Source organism: Coptis chinensis, chromosome 5, assembly GCF_015680905.1.
Source record: "Coptis chinensis isolate HL-2020 chromosome 5, ASM1568090v1, whole genome shotgun sequence".
Taxonomy (NCBI): domain Eukaryota; kingdom Viridiplantae; phylum Streptophyta; class Magnoliopsida; order Ranunculales; family Ranunculaceae; genus Coptis; species Coptis chinensis.
This window is the reverse complement of record NC_141460.1, coordinates 76,468,419-76,486,041: the sequence shown is the minus strand read 5'-3', so window position 1 is coordinate 76,486,041 and position 17,623 is coordinate 76,468,419. Positions and strand designations below refer to the sequence as shown.

General features: G+C 38.0%; 1 protein-coding gene and 1 pseudogene across 1 annotated transcript in view; one reads left to right on the top strand and one right to left on the bottom strand.

The window, feature by feature from the left end:
* The window catches only part of LOC147498987 (uncharacterized), a 44,761-nt gene extending 29,753 nt beyond the window's left edge, over positions 1–15,008 (bottom strand). Inside the window, exons 1-2 of the mRNA XM_086563391.1 lie at positions 14,357–15,008; positions 14,199–14,275 (exon numbers count right to left, since the gene is read on the bottom strand). Of these exons, the coding sequence (XP_086419517.1) occupies positions 14,199–14,275; positions 14,357–15,008 (729 nt within the window). The remainder of the gene's footprint in view (positions 1–14,198; positions 14,276–14,356) is intronic.
* Positions 2,368–2,461, top strand: LOC147498988 (small nucleolar RNA R71; annotated as a pseudogene).
* Positions 15,009–17,623: the final 2,615 nt, after the last annotated feature.

The window sequence follows — 17,623 nt, the reverse complement described above, 5'->3', positions numbered from 1 at the left end:
CTCCAAATGGATACGATGAGTGCAGATATTAGGGTCAATTCCCTTAATGTCGGCTAGGGACCAACCAATCGCAGACCGATGTTCCCTAATCACTCGGATTAAACGTGTCTCTTCATTCTTAGATAATAGAGAAGATATAATTATCGGATGACTACCATCCGGATCAAGTTGAATATATTTTAATTCTGGGGGAAGAGGTTTAAGCACTGGGGTGGAAGGAAAATCAATAGATGTTTCGTCGGGGTCTTCATTTTCCATAATGAATACTTGCTTAGGTAGCAAGTCTTCATACTCCATATGTGGAGCAACCGAAGGGTCTACAATTGGTGTGGACTCAAGGATGGCGTTGACTTCCTCTAAGTAGGAGTCATTTACAAAATTTGAAGTTCCAAACGAAAGGAATTTGTACATATTGTTTTCGGGAAACGTGTTGTTAAAATAATCTTGAGCTAAGCTCTCGATCATGCTAACCTCCCCATCTATAGACGAATCTGGTAATTGTTTCATCATTTTAAAAACATTTACCTCAACTGTAAAATGGCCAAAAGATAAGGACATCTTACCATCGCGGCAATTTATAAGTGCGTTGGCAGTTGCCAAGAAGGGGCGCCCTAAGATGATCGATGAGTCGTTGGCGACTTACAGATCGAGGATAACAAAATCAGCAGGATAGTAAAAATCCTGAACCTTAACAAGCACGTTTTCCACTACACCCTTAGGATACTTAATTGACCTGTCCGTTAATTACAACGTTATTTTTGTAGGTTGCATTTCCTGTAGGCCTATTTGTTTATACAAATAATATGGGAGTAAGTTAACACTCGCCCCCAGGTCTAATAATGCGGCCGTCGTGTGGGAATCTCCTAAGGTGCATTTTACAGTAGGACAACCAGGGTCCTTGTACTTAACAATTCCATTATTTTCGGATAAAGTTGGGAATTGTTCAGTTAGAAAGGCGTCTTTAGGTATGTTGGTCTTACGCCTAGTAGTGCACAACTCTTTAAGAAACTTAGCGTGGTTAGGGAGCTTTTTAATAGCTTCGAGAAAAGGAAGGTTTATCGTTAGATTTTTAAAAACGTTCCTAATCTCCTCAAAGTTGGTATCCCTGGTTAGCATGGCTAATTTTTGAGGAACGGTGGTTTCGCTCTATATTTAGCATATGGCTCGACTTGATGTGTAACCTTGGCTTTCTGTTTCTTAGGTTGTGGTTTAACTGGTACCTCTACAGTGGTAGGCTCTTCAGTTTCTACTTCGGTATCTAGTTCGATATCCGGTGTAGGGAGTATCTTGGGGGTAACTATAGGCATAGTTACTTTGTTATCAACCACTCTTCCAGAACGGAGAGTGGTGATGGCATTTAGGTCACCTACTATTGTCGTTTCCGTACTAGTATTACCGTTTACCTCAAAGGCTGTGTTAGTTGTTTTAGGGTTTGGTATCGCTTGTCTTGGAAACACGCCTTTTGGTTGGGCTTTCTCTTGGGCTAACTGTTGTATGCCTTGATTTATGGATTGTAAGATCTGTTGGTTTGACTGAGTCATTGATTGGAAAAGTTGTTGGGTAACCTGTATAAAGGCGTCTATACGATCCGGATGTGATGGTGTAGTAGTAGTCACAGGTGGTGCGACTGGAACTATCTCACGTTGATTATTTATGGGTGGGTTATGATAGTTACTATTGTTAACCGGAACGATACCTCTATTGGTATTATAACTATTATAATTACCCTAACCTTGTGCTAAACCTTGTCGTGGTTGCGCTTGGTTGTTATAATTATTATAATTTCCCTGACTTAGTCCCTGGCCTTGCCTAGGTGGAGCTTGATTATAGTTGTTCGCTTGCCTAACATTTTGGTTATTAGACCCTGGAGGTGAAACTTGTTGATTGTTTCGCCAACTAAAGTTGGGATGTTATCTCCATGGGGCGTTAGGAATAGGATAGTTATTAATGGAGTACACATTATCTTGCTCTAATTGTTGTTGTTCATAGGCGAAAGGACAATAGGAGTCAGGGTGCTCAGGACTCAAACAGACATTACATGGGTTGGAGTTAACATTCATGACGGGGTAGGCTTTTGTTGCACGAAATAGCCTCAACCTTTTTAGTTAGAGATTCGATTAAATTTTTAAGTTCTAGATCGGGTTTCATCTCAAACATACCAAATGCCTTAATCGTTGAAGAAGAACTAACAGCCGGGGATATCATCACTACCCCCCCAATTGTTATTGTTTAGTTTGATCTTCTAAAAATTTGTAAGCCTCCGAGGCTCCTTTATTTAGGAAACTACCCCCATTCATTATGTCAAGGACTTCTTTATGGTGATGTTGAAGTCCTTTGAAAAAGGCACGAACTAACGTGTCTTTTGCTAGGTTATGGTGTGGACACTCAATAAGCAAATCGGTGAAACGATTCCAAGCCTCAGAAAACGATTCATGAGGATTTTGTCGGAAAAATTGAATCTTGGGAAGCATCTCATCCGTCTTTAGGGGTGGGTAAAAATGTTTCATAAACAGTTGAACAAGTTTAGCCCATGAGTCCACAGAGTTAGGCACTTGGGCAGTTAACCAAGATGCTGCCTTATCGGCTAAGGTGAAGGGAAATACCCTCAGTTTAATTTGTTCCCTACCAACCGTAGGATGATGGAATGTTGTAAGGACTTGTTCAATCCTACGCATGTGTTAGTAAGGTTTTTCATGGTCTAAACCATGGAAAACAGGTAACAAATTAAATATGTTTGGGGAATTCCCCATCCCCAATCTGGTCCTAGAACGATGCAAGATTTAGGGCTATCGCTCAAGGCTTTGTAAAAGTCGGAGAGAGGAGTTTCTTTTCTTCACCATTATGTTCGGGTGGTTGGTGGAATAGTAGCTAGAGGTGTAGTGATTGGTATACTCGATAGATTTGTTTGTTGACGCGTTGACGGTTAATTACGTTCGGTGTTTTTCTCGACCGGACCTTAATCTCATGCAAGTCTAAGTCTAAACACGACAACAATCCAAACAATCTTGATATATTAGTATGAACCTCTAACCGGAGATCGAGGTATGGAAGAAAGGAATACCGATAAGCGTCTTTGCTTCGCTTATGAATAAGCGTCTTGTTTACGTGTGTTCGATGTAAATAACAAGTTAGAACACGAAAAACTTAAAAATCGAAGTTCAAAACAAACTGTAGAAATCCGGAAAATTTGGCTTTGCGGGGGCGCAGCGAGAGATGCATGCGCTCAGCCCGTGTAACTTGAAATTCCGTGTTTTAGGTGGTGGTCGCGTCCACATGGGGCGGTCGCTCGTGTTCCAGTAACTTAGGGCGGTCACGCCCGTATGGGGCGGTCGCTCCGTGTTCCAGTTATAGAGCGCAGTAAGTGCTCCTTATATAAGCTTATCGGCTTCAGTGTAATTTTGTCGCGGAATTTTTCAACGCTGAAACGGATAACCACAGTATGAATCAAACGAGGGTGGGTGGGTTTAATGGGACTTAAAAATGACTAATTCTACTATGATAACAATGCTAAAGTGAAACTAAGATGGCAGCGGCGTCATTTGATAAAACATAAAATTGAATAGTTTACCTACGAAATGAACGATGAACTCAAAATGTAAGTAAACTAAAGCTATCTTATGAGCCTATATGTTTATCAAAGTTTCTACTCTCAATTCTATCGAAATAGAGTGGAGTAACAAATTTGTTCCACTCCTAGTGCTCTAGCATGGAATGTTTTCTAGTCTAATTAGTCGGTCTTAAGTCTAATGAGAGTTTTACGAAGGGTGTTATATTACGATACCTATATGAATTTGATTATGTTGAATTTAACTACGAATGCTATGGAAATATGATTGTTTTTTAATCTAGATAAAGGATTAGAGGGGAATTGAATCCACCTCGAATCCAACTTAATAACCTAGCACAGATTCTTGTATCTCGATTCTTACGTTCTTACGGCAAGAAATTCGAGTTCTAATCCCTAGTGTTCATGGCATTTCTACCGAATACTAACTAGCATGTGAGGTCGTCCACCCATTCTCATGGCGAATCACGACCTTCTAGATTGGAATAGATTCTACAATGCCTCTACACTATACCACTAAGTTTTCATCAAGGCTTCATCAACCCCTCTAATGGAGGTTTTAGCCTTGAGTCATCAAACCATCATTTCCCATTGAATTATAACTACACATCATATTAAAATTCTAACTTAACTAAATTAACTAACAATGTTTCAATCTACTTAAACTACGAAATGATAATCAACAAGAATTAAAACTAGATCTATAAATCGAGATGACAAAAATCAAAATTGACAAAATAACTATTTTATTTATCTACTCAATCAAGAACAATGATTCAAAGACTTAATCTAAAACAAGAATTGAAAATGGAACTAAAACTTAATTAATCTACTCAAAAACTAGATCTAGAATTATCTATATTGTTTTTTAGTCTAACTAGCTACCATTAACAAAGAGCTAAGCTTTGGTTTTTATACTTTCAGATCCAAAAATCGTGCATGGGCTTGGAGCCATGTTTTGGGCCAGAGAATCAGGCCCAAAACCCAATACTTTCAGTCCAAAAAGGCCTCTTCAGCTGCAGTTGGCTTCAATAGACTTTTCGTCCACTTCTGCTCCTCTCATTGGATCAAGGCTTAGACCATTGGAAAGCTCTTTCCGAGTCGGTCGTTTTGACATAAGGTAGGCCCAATTCCGAGGTCTGAGTCCAAAGATATGGTCTTCGGAAGTTCTGTTGACTTTGTGCACTGTTTCTGCCCGCGTGGACCTTGACTCTTCATCTTTTGACCGGGCTTTACAGAGGCTTTGTCTTCTTGAATCTTTGCCTTTAATCACAGAACTCCTTAGCAACCGACCTTTGGTCCTTTATCTCGCTAAAGTGGTACATTTCTACACATAATGGACTTTTACGCCTGAAATGCATAAAAACACGTAATCAGTATTAACTTTTAATTATTACTCACATAATTGGTCTAAAAGTATGACTGTTACAGGGTTAAAACTACAGTTTTGGGCTCTTATCAAATAGCAAAAATCCTCTACCTTTTCTTCCTCTTTAAATATCTTGTTAAAAATCTTAGTTTTTTCCGTTTTTGTGTTTCACATTTTTTGTGTCTGTTAGGATTTAAAACAAATCAACTCTTAGCTAGCAAATCAATCTAAACTTACTCACTAGTTTCCTAAGGAGCACAATAAGGTTGTAATTTGTCCTAGACTTTAGGTTGGAACCAATTCCTACTCAAGCTAAGCAAACGAAGACATGTGAGTAATTAAAGACTTGAGTTTACATCGAATGGAGTAGAGAAATCAAATCTTTATACCGCAAAGTGTAAATATCAAGGTCCTAGGGTTTTGACATCAATTTCATGGCTAAATATCTTTGGAAAATGGTATGTGATTGTGAAAAAGTTTTGGACATGTACACTTATTGTATTGAAAAGAACATTCAGAGCCTAAATGTACTTTCTGGAAAATTTTCTATTGGTTTTGTGAAGATTGAAAGTAAGCACAAGTCTATGATAATACAGAAGTTGTGATGGGTACAAATTCTTATAGATGGTCTGTCAGGTAAATGTCATGCTGGTGGACTTGGAAAAGAAACCTATCCTGTTAGAGTTGAGTTATTTTGTGCAGCCAGAAATATCAAAATGGCTATGACAGTGATTTTCTTCGCTCTCCTGTTTTCATTTCAGCATTTAGCTTTCTTGGTGGATTCGATACTCAAGAAAAATTTTCTTTGTCTGCACCCTGTCCAGAGGTTACACCCCAACCATATCCCCCACCACCTCGTGTTGGATTGATGGTAATTTTTATGTCCTTATCACTTTATAGTGTTGGAGAGGTTCTATATAATGTCTGGTTGTAATTTGATTACAGTTGGTATTAATTAGTCGTATTGTTTGTTGTTACTTGTTACAATCGATGAAACGAAAACACTCTGACATGGATTCAGAGATGAGCATTTCCGAGGAGATAGAATTTGATATTTTTTTGCTTACAAAAAGATGAAGACTAGAAATCGTCCAAGGCGTCTGGTGTCCTCCAATGCCAAAGAAGCGCTCCATAATTTATACGCTCCCCTATGGAAGAGTGGAATTGGAAAACCACTACTATTAGTGGATTAAAGTTTTGGTACGGTGGTAGCCCAACCTGCATGTTATTGTGTAGATTTTGTTGTATCGTGGATGCATTCTTTGATACCCCAGTAGGTCATTGTAAGTGATGTGAATATGTAGTTTTGTGATGTGTAAAGTGGGGACTGTGAAGATGTAATCCATTTGCTGGTATTTTGAGCCCATATGTGTTGTTGCAATATATTTTGAAGAACACTTATAGTGTCTTGTGATGCTTATATAGTGCATAGTTAGTTTAATACGAACTCAAACCAAACAAATAAACCCAATTCCTCAATTTAAGCACACCCCCAATGTCTACAACAATATGGTAAGGTGATAACATTTGTGGACATAACACAACTCACTGTTAACTTCCAATGCGAAACACTACAGCCTTGTCAGCAAGGTAAGGGTCTTCCCATCTTCATCACTGAAGAATTTCTTAATTGTGCTCCATAGGAAATTAGATAAACATAAATTAAATTATCGTTTTCACTGACTTGCCTAATCTTTCACCGTGGTAATTCTGCAATGAAACAAATCAAGCAATAAGTCGAAAATCAAGAAGGTTGATGGTTAGTTTCTTCAGGCTATGACATATTTACCCAAAGTCATTGATGTGCACATATTAGTTAGAGACTTACAAGCAACAGATTATGTTATTCAATTCTTACAAGATTAAAGACAATTTAATATTTTTGTAACTTGTTGAAGCTCTAGAAGAGAATTACTCCCTTCCATCATTACTTTGAGTCTTGTAGGCCTGATATTGCAAGGTATTATCCATTTCTGATCAGGCAAACGCCCGAATGGCACCACAGAAATAGTTTTTCTTTCTCGTCAAAAGTAGTGTTTAAAGTTTTTGGTTGAATCAATACAGAACTAAAACCAGTTTTGTGACTTACATTACCTCATACTCGTTTCTACTTATATATATACACTTTTATGGTGTTGTGTATGATAAAGTAGGAATTATCCTTTACTCCTACTAAACTAATTAAACTTAAACAGAAGTAAAGAATAATAATTTTACTCTAGACTATCAAATTTATCTACTCTCTTGAATCATGCAATAAATGGAGTAGAGAATTCGTTCCACTCCTAGTCCTTTAAACGTAAGTTTCTGCTAGTTTAATCACTACTAACAAAACAGTTGAGAGTAATGAATTGAATTACACTAATATGACAATTGAATTTAAATAAGATGCTTAACTTATACTATGATAATAGAATATTGAAATGTGAATATGGAGAAGGGATTAGGGGGATTTGAATCCACTTGATGTATTCCTAATATGCTAGTGTCGATTATTGCAATCCTAATCAAATAAGATTAAGTGTTGATCCCTAATTACTCATGGCAATCTCTGCCAACTAATAATTAGCATGTGAGGAAGTCCAACCCATTCTCATGGCGAATCAACTATCCTTCTAGAGTGAAACTCTTTACAAGCAATAATTCTAACTAACATATCAAGTCTTCATCAAGCTTCATCAAACCCCTATAATGGAGGTTTAGCTAGATGTCATTAGATTATCATAAACAGATATATATAAGAAGAAGACATAATGAAGAATCAATACTGAACTTTTATTAATCTAATGAATACTGAAGAACAATAATTAACTAAGGTTTAAAACTAATAACTAAGTCTAAAATATAATTATCTATCTCTAATTAATTATCTCTATCTAAGTCTAAGTATATCTAATTATATGTCTTAGTCCTCTTTATATAAGAGAGGCTAGGTTTATATTTTCGTGCATGGGCTTTGGAGCCATGTTTTGGGCCCTTAAATCAAGCCCAAAACCTAATTACATAAGTCTAAAAAGGGTTTCTCTGTTGGAAATTATTGCAATAGTCTTTTCGTCTACTTCTCCTCCTCTAATTGGGTTAAGACCTAAATTGTTATAAATTTCTTTCCGAGCCGGTCGTTTTGACATATAGTAGGCCTAATTCCGAGGTCTGAGTCCAAAGATATGGCCTGCAAAAGTTTTGTTAACTTTTCTGCTCTATTTTTGCCCGCGTTGACTTTGACTTTTCAGCTTTGACCGGGATTTAAAAAGGCTTTTTATCTTGATATTTAATCATAGAACTTCTTAGCAACCAACCTTTGCTCCTTTATCTCGCAAAAGTGACATGTTTCTTCACATATTTGACTTCAATGCCTGAAATACATAAACACACGTAAACAGTACTAACTCATATTTATTATACACATAATTGGTTTAAATGTAATGATATTAAGGGGTTAAAACTACAATTTTGGGCTCTTATCAAACCACCCCGAAACAACATTTTGCTTGTCCTCAAGAAAATATGAGAAATTAATATAAGTGACCAAAAATGGAGTTCTAACTAATCTCTTTTCGCCGAGTGTGATTGCATTGACCATATGCAACAAGGCCTTAAACCACTATGAATTCCCTAGTGGGCAAGTTATAGCCTCGTGAGAGTTTTCCAGAGAAGGTACTCACAAACTTCATTTATACTATAACGACTAAGAAATAAAAATATTGTTTCATACTTTATCCTCAGATATCTATACATTTCACTAGCAATGAATATAGAATAATCAAGTCGAAATCTAAGCTAATATGTGCATAATAATCAATCATCTATGAATAAATATATATACAATGAACTATGCTATGAAATGCAGTAACATGTCCGTTTATGAAACTTTAGAATAGCGTCCTTAAGTAGGTCCTCACATATATGTCAAGCTAAAACCACTCTGATTTTTCCACTCAAGTTTCGCTCACTCCAGTGTGCAGTGGGCACACTTTACCTTACAATCTCAATGACACACAAGGAAGCCGAAGTTGATCAAACACATCTGCCACTTACTATCACACTAACATATTCCTAATTGAGCTAGATGTCTTTATTAGGTGTTGCGGGGATTAGGTGATGGTTTAAGAATGAAGGAAATGGATATTCAAAAAGAATCAGTGTCTGAGATAATAGAGTCTTCATATTATGTAACTAGAGAAAACCTTGTTCTTTCCTTTGCTTCTTCACTTTGTTTCCATCCTTAGCCATTATTTTCTTTTTCTTTTAGCTTTTGACTCATTTGATTATGTTTTTGGAGTTCTAACTTTTATTTTATTATATATATATATATTTTTCTTTGAATGGAAACTTTCTTTTCTTATTTGAAGCAACTAACAAATTCTTGGTTTCAAAGGTCTTTCGATCTCTTTCCTATTATTTATTTCATCTCTATTCTCAGACTCATTCAAAGATGGGTAGGCTGATTTTTATTTTTATTTTGTTTTGTAAAAGGGTAAAGGATTTGTGGTTTATGAAAGGCTAAAGAAAGGCTCAGAGGGGCGACTAGCGGAAAATTATTTCATATAGGTTTGAATTTCTGGCTATATCGATCCAAAAAGAGCCTAAATTATTGCTTAGGATATGGTATAGTGATCAAGCAGAAAATTATTTCATATAGGTTTAAATTTTTGGCTATATCGATCCAAAGAGAGCCTAAATTCTCGCTTAGGATATGGTATAGTGATCAAGCAAGTGGACGTGTGATTTCTCTATTCGGAATTTACTTCGCCCTTGTGTCATTTCTCAAATATTTCACTCATATAAGGCTTTAGGTTATATTCTCACAGGATTTGTAGAATAAGTATTCTAGCCTAGATTTCATAAACTTACTGCCAAACAATCATAGATACTCATGCAATATATTTATAGAAAATGCAATGATTATTACCTACATATTAACGTAAATTTATAAAAACTATTCTAATATAAGAGCTAACGTGAAATATCTAGACTAATATCATCATGGAGAAAGAAACAATACCAATATTCCTAAGTGTATAGCATAAACCTTTTATTTATATTTATGATTTTTTTTTTAATTTTTTTCCTATAAAACAAGTGCATATTATACATATATTATCCTAATAGGTGCCTTAATTTACGCGTGTTTCTATGCCACCCCCAAACAAGAACATGCTTTGTCCTCAAAGTATTAAAATAAGAAAGTTAGGAAATACCATTGAAACGAATGAAAATTGAAGGACACTTGCAAAACAAATTATAACATACTAATATAGGTAAAGAAAAACAGACGCAACTCTATACGAGCTCCACCCGTTATGGGGATAACAAGAAGTAAATTGCTTGGGACATAAGCAGACACTAACAAAATAAAACAAACTTACCTCATATCCCGTATTTACTCGTCGTCGTCCTCCTCAATAAAGAATTGAGGTTCCTTGGCATTCTGCCATGCCATGATAATTTGTCAGGCCTCACGACATTTATCATCTACAATTGCTAACCGGTCAAGCGCCACTTGGTCGGATGGGGTGTAAGGGGCAACCTAATTAGGTTGTAGCCTCCACCCTGGCCAAGTCATTGCATGGAATAAGCGTATAATGTAGTTGGTTGGTCGCACAGTGTCAACCCCAACCCAATCCGTGAAACGAACACAAAAATTCGGAAAGAAACATAGCATTATTCGACAAACTAAGACAGGCATAAGAAGATACTTATGCCTCATAATGTGAGCTCAAGCTAAACTAGAAACTAAGGTCCGGGGAAGATCATAGAGCATACGTCTCGTGGCTAAAGCAAGGAAGACGCTGCAAGTGGCGTCATTCACAGAAGAAAAACACCATTCCCCTAATATGTTTAGCATGATAAAAAAAACATCACCATGCCCACGTTAAGGGACAAGCTACCAAGGGCTACGTTATATTGCCCTTGGTCCTCGATACGGAAAATTTCTGCCCCATAAGCCTCATGCAAAAACTCATAGGTGTAGATATACATATTATCTACCCAATAGCCCCATAGGTCTTGAACTTCAGCAGGCATAGACAGTCCAAGGGCAAACGCCAATAAGAACTTGGTTATATCCATTGTCTCATTTTTAATGGTAACGGAGAACACCTCCTCTCCATCCGGTCTATTAAAGAACGTACAATGCCCATAAAAATAAGTTGTAAGTGTAGGAGAATATAGTTCATCAGGGCTTACCATTAGAGGTTGTCATCCAACCTGTACAATTACGTTGCAGAACCAAGATCCATACGTGTCACTTGCGAACAAATCGAATGACATCTCCGGTATGATCTAAGGAGGCATCCTATCACACAACACACTCTAGAACTGTTGGAAACAACCTTGGAAGAACCTACAAAAAATCAGAACTGAAAGTGGCTGCTGAGGTGAAGGGCGCGGGCACGCTCAACTTTGTCTATGAAAGGGCGCGGGCGCGCTCTTGCTTTGCTCTATGTCTAGTAATTTTAGCACGTGCGCGCTCTGAGTTTAGGCAAAGCAGAGGGCGTGCTCACTCCAAGTATGATGAGTGCTATGAAGTGCAAAATTCAAAGGCAAAGTGAGAGGTGTGATGTGAAGTGAGAGTGCACTAATGATTTATAGAGAACTAGTTTCTAAGTTCCACAAGTTTCCCAACTAGTTAAGGCAACATGATGGAATAAGACAATTCTAAATCCAAAATAGAAACAGACAAGAGGCATTCTCTAAAACCAAACCAATAGCTTTTTGGCTGGAATGAAAATAGCAATCATCTACATATAACTCCTTGAGGTTACACCAAACATCACTTGCTAATTCTAGCGACACTAAAATAGTAACATTCTCACATAACTCAATCATAATCAAACCCGCAATAAATTCGACAACAAAATACGTGGATATGATTATAGGCATTTCTAAATAAATAATTCCACCCCCAAACAAGTTGAAAGGGTGGGTGGGATTCACGATACAACACATAGCATATGCCGAAAACTAAAATAACTTCAAATTAAATTAAATAAAATAACAATTACATAATCTAAATATTAACTACTTAACTAACAATTCGGAAACAAAACCTACGAAAAACAAGAAAACTAGTCTTAACACAACAAAAATACAAAAAAACTACTAGCTACGTGACGATGATGGGCCAGAGTCATCTGTATTGCGCCGACGACGGTCATGCCTCACAGAGGTATCCAAAGAAGAACCCCCATCAGGTGGCAAGCGTCATAGAACTTCGACTTAGAACTTCCTTTGTCCTTTTATATATGCGTTCATGGATTCCTCACGTTCCTTATCTCACTGGACTAGGGTCTCCATGTTAGCCTGGAGCTCCGGGTCACTAGTAATGAGGTCCTCAAAGTTATGATGGATGTTAACCTACCTAGTCCGTAGATCCTCACAAATGGTATTAAGAGAACGCATGCCACGATGAAGCAATGTCATGCGTTCTATATTAGAAGTAGCCTTTTCCAAGGCATCGGCCTTAAAACATGCCGTGTCTTCCTCATCATCATCACTCGACTCAGTCTCAACAGCTCTATCTTCAGGCAATTTCCACTTCCTTTGAATACAGTCTTTATAAATCTTTGCATTTGCATGCAACTTCAGCATAATTCGTTGAGTTTTTGGAATAGCTCCAAAATGTAGCTTGATCTTAGTAATCAAAATAGGGAAGGGTGCAGTATATATTCTAACGCTTCTAAGCTCAGCAATCAAAAGGTCGAGGATGCAAAACTCATATCTTTTCTCCTGAAGGACCCAAAGAACGTGCAGAAAAGACGAGCCGATGTCACTGACTTTCGAGGTGCCAATGATGTTCTTACCAAGCCACTGAGCTACAGCCATCTGGTTGGTTCTCAGAGACGACTGTCGAACACAATGTAATTTCGCATTGTACTGTCCTTCCAATACAGTCTCCTTCATTAATGCCTCGATCCCACCCCACTGCGATTCCTGCGTTGTGATTATGAGGTTGTAATTTGCATTAACGCCAAGAATCCTAGACAACATACCTCTACACACTTCTCTCCTCGTACCATTCACTTTCACTACCCTCAATTTCCCTCTTCTTATAGAAATTCAACACCAAATCGGTGTGATAAAAATCATTCACCGAATACCACAACCCTCTCCACCTCCTACTAATCATCTCAGTATCATAAAATGGAGAAAATTGTTTAGAAACAAAATCTTGTTCCGGAAGAATTTTTTGATTTTGGGTCGCCATTGGGGTTTGGAATTCGAATTTGGGTGGAATGCAAGGTGGGGAGAAGTTCTAATTAAACTCTATTTGAAACAAATTGGAGTGGGTCGCGTGGTTTTTTTGGATTTTTTTTTTAATGGTTCGATTATGTTCTTGGAGGTGGGGAGAAGATGAAGAATGCGAAAAGGTTTAAACATGTGGGTTTAACCTATTGGGCCCAAGCCCATAACAAATTTCAAAATACCCATTTCAAAATACCCATTCAAAATACCGCGTGAAATTAAAACTAAAATTCCCGATTCGTTAACGGTTCGATTTTTGCGAATGAGCTATGAAAACGATCATCAAACAGAGTACAATCCACTGATCTATAAAAAACTCAAATCTAACTGTGGTTTTTTTTTTTTAAAGAACTAGGGGTTCAGAATGCCCCAACCTTTTATTTAAAGCAAGTTCTAAAGTACATTTTTCCTTCTTTATCCCCCTTGATCATATCATTAAGTTTGTTATCTAATGGGGGAATAAAGTACAAAATACCATTACATAGTTCACTACTCACTCTTGACAGATAATCTGCCACTACATTACTCTCCCTTAATACATGTTTGACTGTTACTACTTCAAACTTCAACATCTCATCGTGAATGTGAGCTACTATGTTCCTGCAATGCCACGGTGGTTTAATTTCTCCTTCCTATTTAAAATTTGGACTCCCTGTAGAGAATCTGTTTGCACTTGGACCTTTCTTATGTTCATTTCTATCGCACTTGCTAGCCCCTTTTGAATTCCCAAGAGCTCCTGATACAACACGACAGTTTAAGAGAACTGCCATAATACGCCATCAACACATCACCTTTCCAGTCCCTTAGCACACCCCTATAAGAAGCCTTTCCATTTTGTACTGAACCATCAGAATTTAAAGCAATCGTACCTAATTCCGGTTTGTTCTAGTTGATTCACTGTTCTCCTTTTTGCTTGAATGTTACCCCGATACCCAATTTAACCAGCAACAGTTTTGTTGCCACATTATCTTTCACCGAATCAATCGATTTAGCCATGTACACTTTCATGCTATTGATTACCTTTCGACTGACAACATCTGCTGTTCTAAACCTCTGCTTCTTTAATCTCCAGTTCCTTTCGGTCCAAATGGCTTGGACTGCTACACATATGAAAGCTCAAATTATCTCAGAACTCGATGTGTTTTGCCTGCACAGTCGCATCAAGTAGTACCACTCACGATAGGAGTCTCTGACCATTTCTGGTAGTCCCAAAGCCCTCTTAAAATCTTGCCATACAATTTTGGAGTAGGAACAATCAAAAAACAGGTGCACAGAACTCTCCTCATGACTATCACAGAAACAACATTTAGATTGACCTATCACTTTCTTCTGCATCAGCCGGTTCTGTGTTGGTAAACAACTCGAGAATAGCTGCCAGGTGGTAAATGAGTGCTTCGGAACAGCTAACTTCCCCCACACTATCTTGTACCACTTTACTTTGCTTCTCACATTTTTTAAGACGACATAGGCAGACGCTGTAGAGAATACTCCTGAACTGCTCGGTGTCCATGTAACCTGATCCTCCAGAATATAGGAATTTATTTCAGTTCCTAAAATCCATTTCTTGATCTCACTTTCCTGTAAGTCCCTGATGCTTCTTGACCAGCACCCATCGGTTATAACTTCTGAAACTTTTGCATCCTCTAGAACAACATGAGCTAGCAGCTCCCTGGCGTGACCATTTAAGATTAGGGGTCTCGAGCACCAAGGGTCATGCCAGAAGCTCGTACTATTCCCATTTGCAATATAGTGCCTTGTAAACCTCCATGAGATTTCTCTATGTTTCAATATGCCTCTCCACACCCATGAACAGTCCTTCAGAGCCTTCATTGTCCAGAAATGCTTCTGCTTTATTTGGTGTTACCATGACCATTTGACCCACAGGCTATTTGATCTCTGAGCAAGCTTAAAAACCAAGCCACAGTAGGCCGCTTGATTCCAGACTCTAAGATCAACAATACTAAGTCCACCTTGTTCTTTATCCAATCTAAGGGTGGCATGGCTTGGGTGATGCATCTTCTTTTCCATTTTTGGCCAAGCCCATATAAATCTATTGCATAGTTTTTCCACTTTGTCAATCACTGTCTTAGGCAAGACAAAAGTTCTAGCCCAATAAGTTTGGAAAGATGACAACACCGACTTAACCAGTTGCACTCTTCCTGCTCTGTTAAGGTCTTTGTTCTTCCAATTTGAGATCTTTGCAGTAATCTATTCAATAAGCGGCAGACTTTCTCGAATCCCTACTCTTGATGCAGTTAGGGGCAGACCGTGGTAGGTCACCGGTGGAGTAACAATGGATATGTTAAACACTGCAGCTAGTTCTTGCCCTTCCACTTCAATCATACTACCCGTAAGGAGGGTAGTTTTTTCATTGCTAAAATGGAGCCCTGTTGCCTGGGAGAAGGTGTGCAGAGTGTCCTTTATTACCATCATAGAGTTGATATTACCTTTGCAAAAAAGTAACACATCATCTGCAAAACATAAATGGGATATTGCCAACTTCCTGCACTTTGAGTGAGCATTTATTCTATTCGCCTGGAGATCTTGATAGAGGAAAGCACTTAGAACTTCCATGACAAGAACAAACAAGTAAGGGGAGACTGGATCACCCTGCTTGAGTCCTCTTTTACCTTCGAAATAACCTTCTGGTGTCCTATTAACCATCACTGAGTATAGAGGAGAAGCATAACACATTTGGAGCCATTCAATGAAACGAAGAAGGAACTTGAACATGTGCAAAATAGTCTCCATAGTTTGCCAAGAAATAGAATCATAGGCCTTCTTTATATCCAGCTTTATGGCACATCTCTTCTGACCATGCTTTCTTGAGTAACCCCTTAGTAACTCATGAGCCAGAAGCAGATTGTCTTGGATAGACCTCCTCGGAATAAAAGCTGATTGGGAGTAGGATATCAAGGAAGAGATACAAACCTTCATTATGTTAGTTAGTACTTTAGACACACATTTATAGATGATATTACAACAAGTAATAGGTCTAAAAGAAGTAACAAACGAAGCATTTTTCATTTTTAGGATGAGACAGAGAAACGTGGAATTTGTACCTCCGACCAATTTTTTGTGGAGAAATGTGTACTTGATAGCTCTGATGAAATCATCTCCAATAGTAGCCCAACTTTTCTTGAAAAAACATGCATTGAAACCATCGGGCCCATGTGCCTTATTATCCTCCATATCAAATAAGGCGTCCTTGATCTCCTCGTCAGAAAAAGGGGATACAAGAAAATAGCTAGTAACTGGATCTATTTCCATCACCTGAATATTGCTTAGTATCCCAGGATCATAGTAAGCCTCTGAATGGACACCTAGAAGGTCAGTGTAAAACTGTAGAAACGCATTAGCTATAGGTTCCTTCCCTTCCCTTTTAGTTCCATGAGCATCATTGATTTCCTATACATAATTCCTTGTCTTCTTCTCCTTCAGTGCATTAAAGAAGTACGCACTACATTTGTCACCAAATCACATCCAGTCAATACCTATTTTTTGAAACAAGTCTGCTTCCTCCATTTTTAGTAAGCTACAGAGCTTATCTCTCAACTCAAATTCTTGGGCACTAAGGACACAGTCCAAAGGGTTCTGATGGAGCATTTCTTGAGTTGTCAGGAGTTGTTGTCTTGTTTATGCTACCACTCTTTGTATGTCATTGCAAAAAGATTTGGTCCACCCTTTCAGCACTCCCTTTAAAATTTTCAACTTTTTTGCCAACATAAAAGATGGGCTACCATAGTCTGCTACATCCCAATACTTTTTAAGTGTATTCTCAAAATCATTATGTAGTAGCCAAACATTACAGAACTTGAATGGTGGATGACTCCTGAAGGAATCAAGAAAAGTCATAACCAATGGGCAGTGATCGGATACACTTTGAGGTAACACTTCCACCTTTGTTGCCAATGATAGAGTAGACCAGCCAGCGTTGACAAGACACTGGTCAATCTTAGGCCACTTCCTGATATTATCTCTGCCAATATTCCAAGTGAAGAAACACCTTGATGTAGTGTGATCGAACATCCCTGTTTCATTTAAATATCTTGCAAACGACTGAGTTTCTCTTTGGGTGCACAACCCTATCTCCAATCCTTTCATGGGAGTATAACACATTGTTAAAGTCTCCCATTACACACCATGGCCCCTGGATGCCGACACTAAGTGCTTCTAATTCTTCCCATAAAATCTGTCTCTTCCAGACATTATTACTAGCATATATCATAGTAAGAGTGAATCTAATCCCATTCTACAAAATCGTTGCCTTAGAGTGCAAAAACTGATCCCCTTCCACTTCCTTTTCTATTTCCATAATACTTTGGTCCCATCTGAGCCATATCCTCCCATACTCATCACTAGAGTAGTTATGTACTGTTTCCCACAATGGACATACCATATTCTTAATAGTGAGAAAGCGCTCCATACGTACCTTAGTTTCCAGT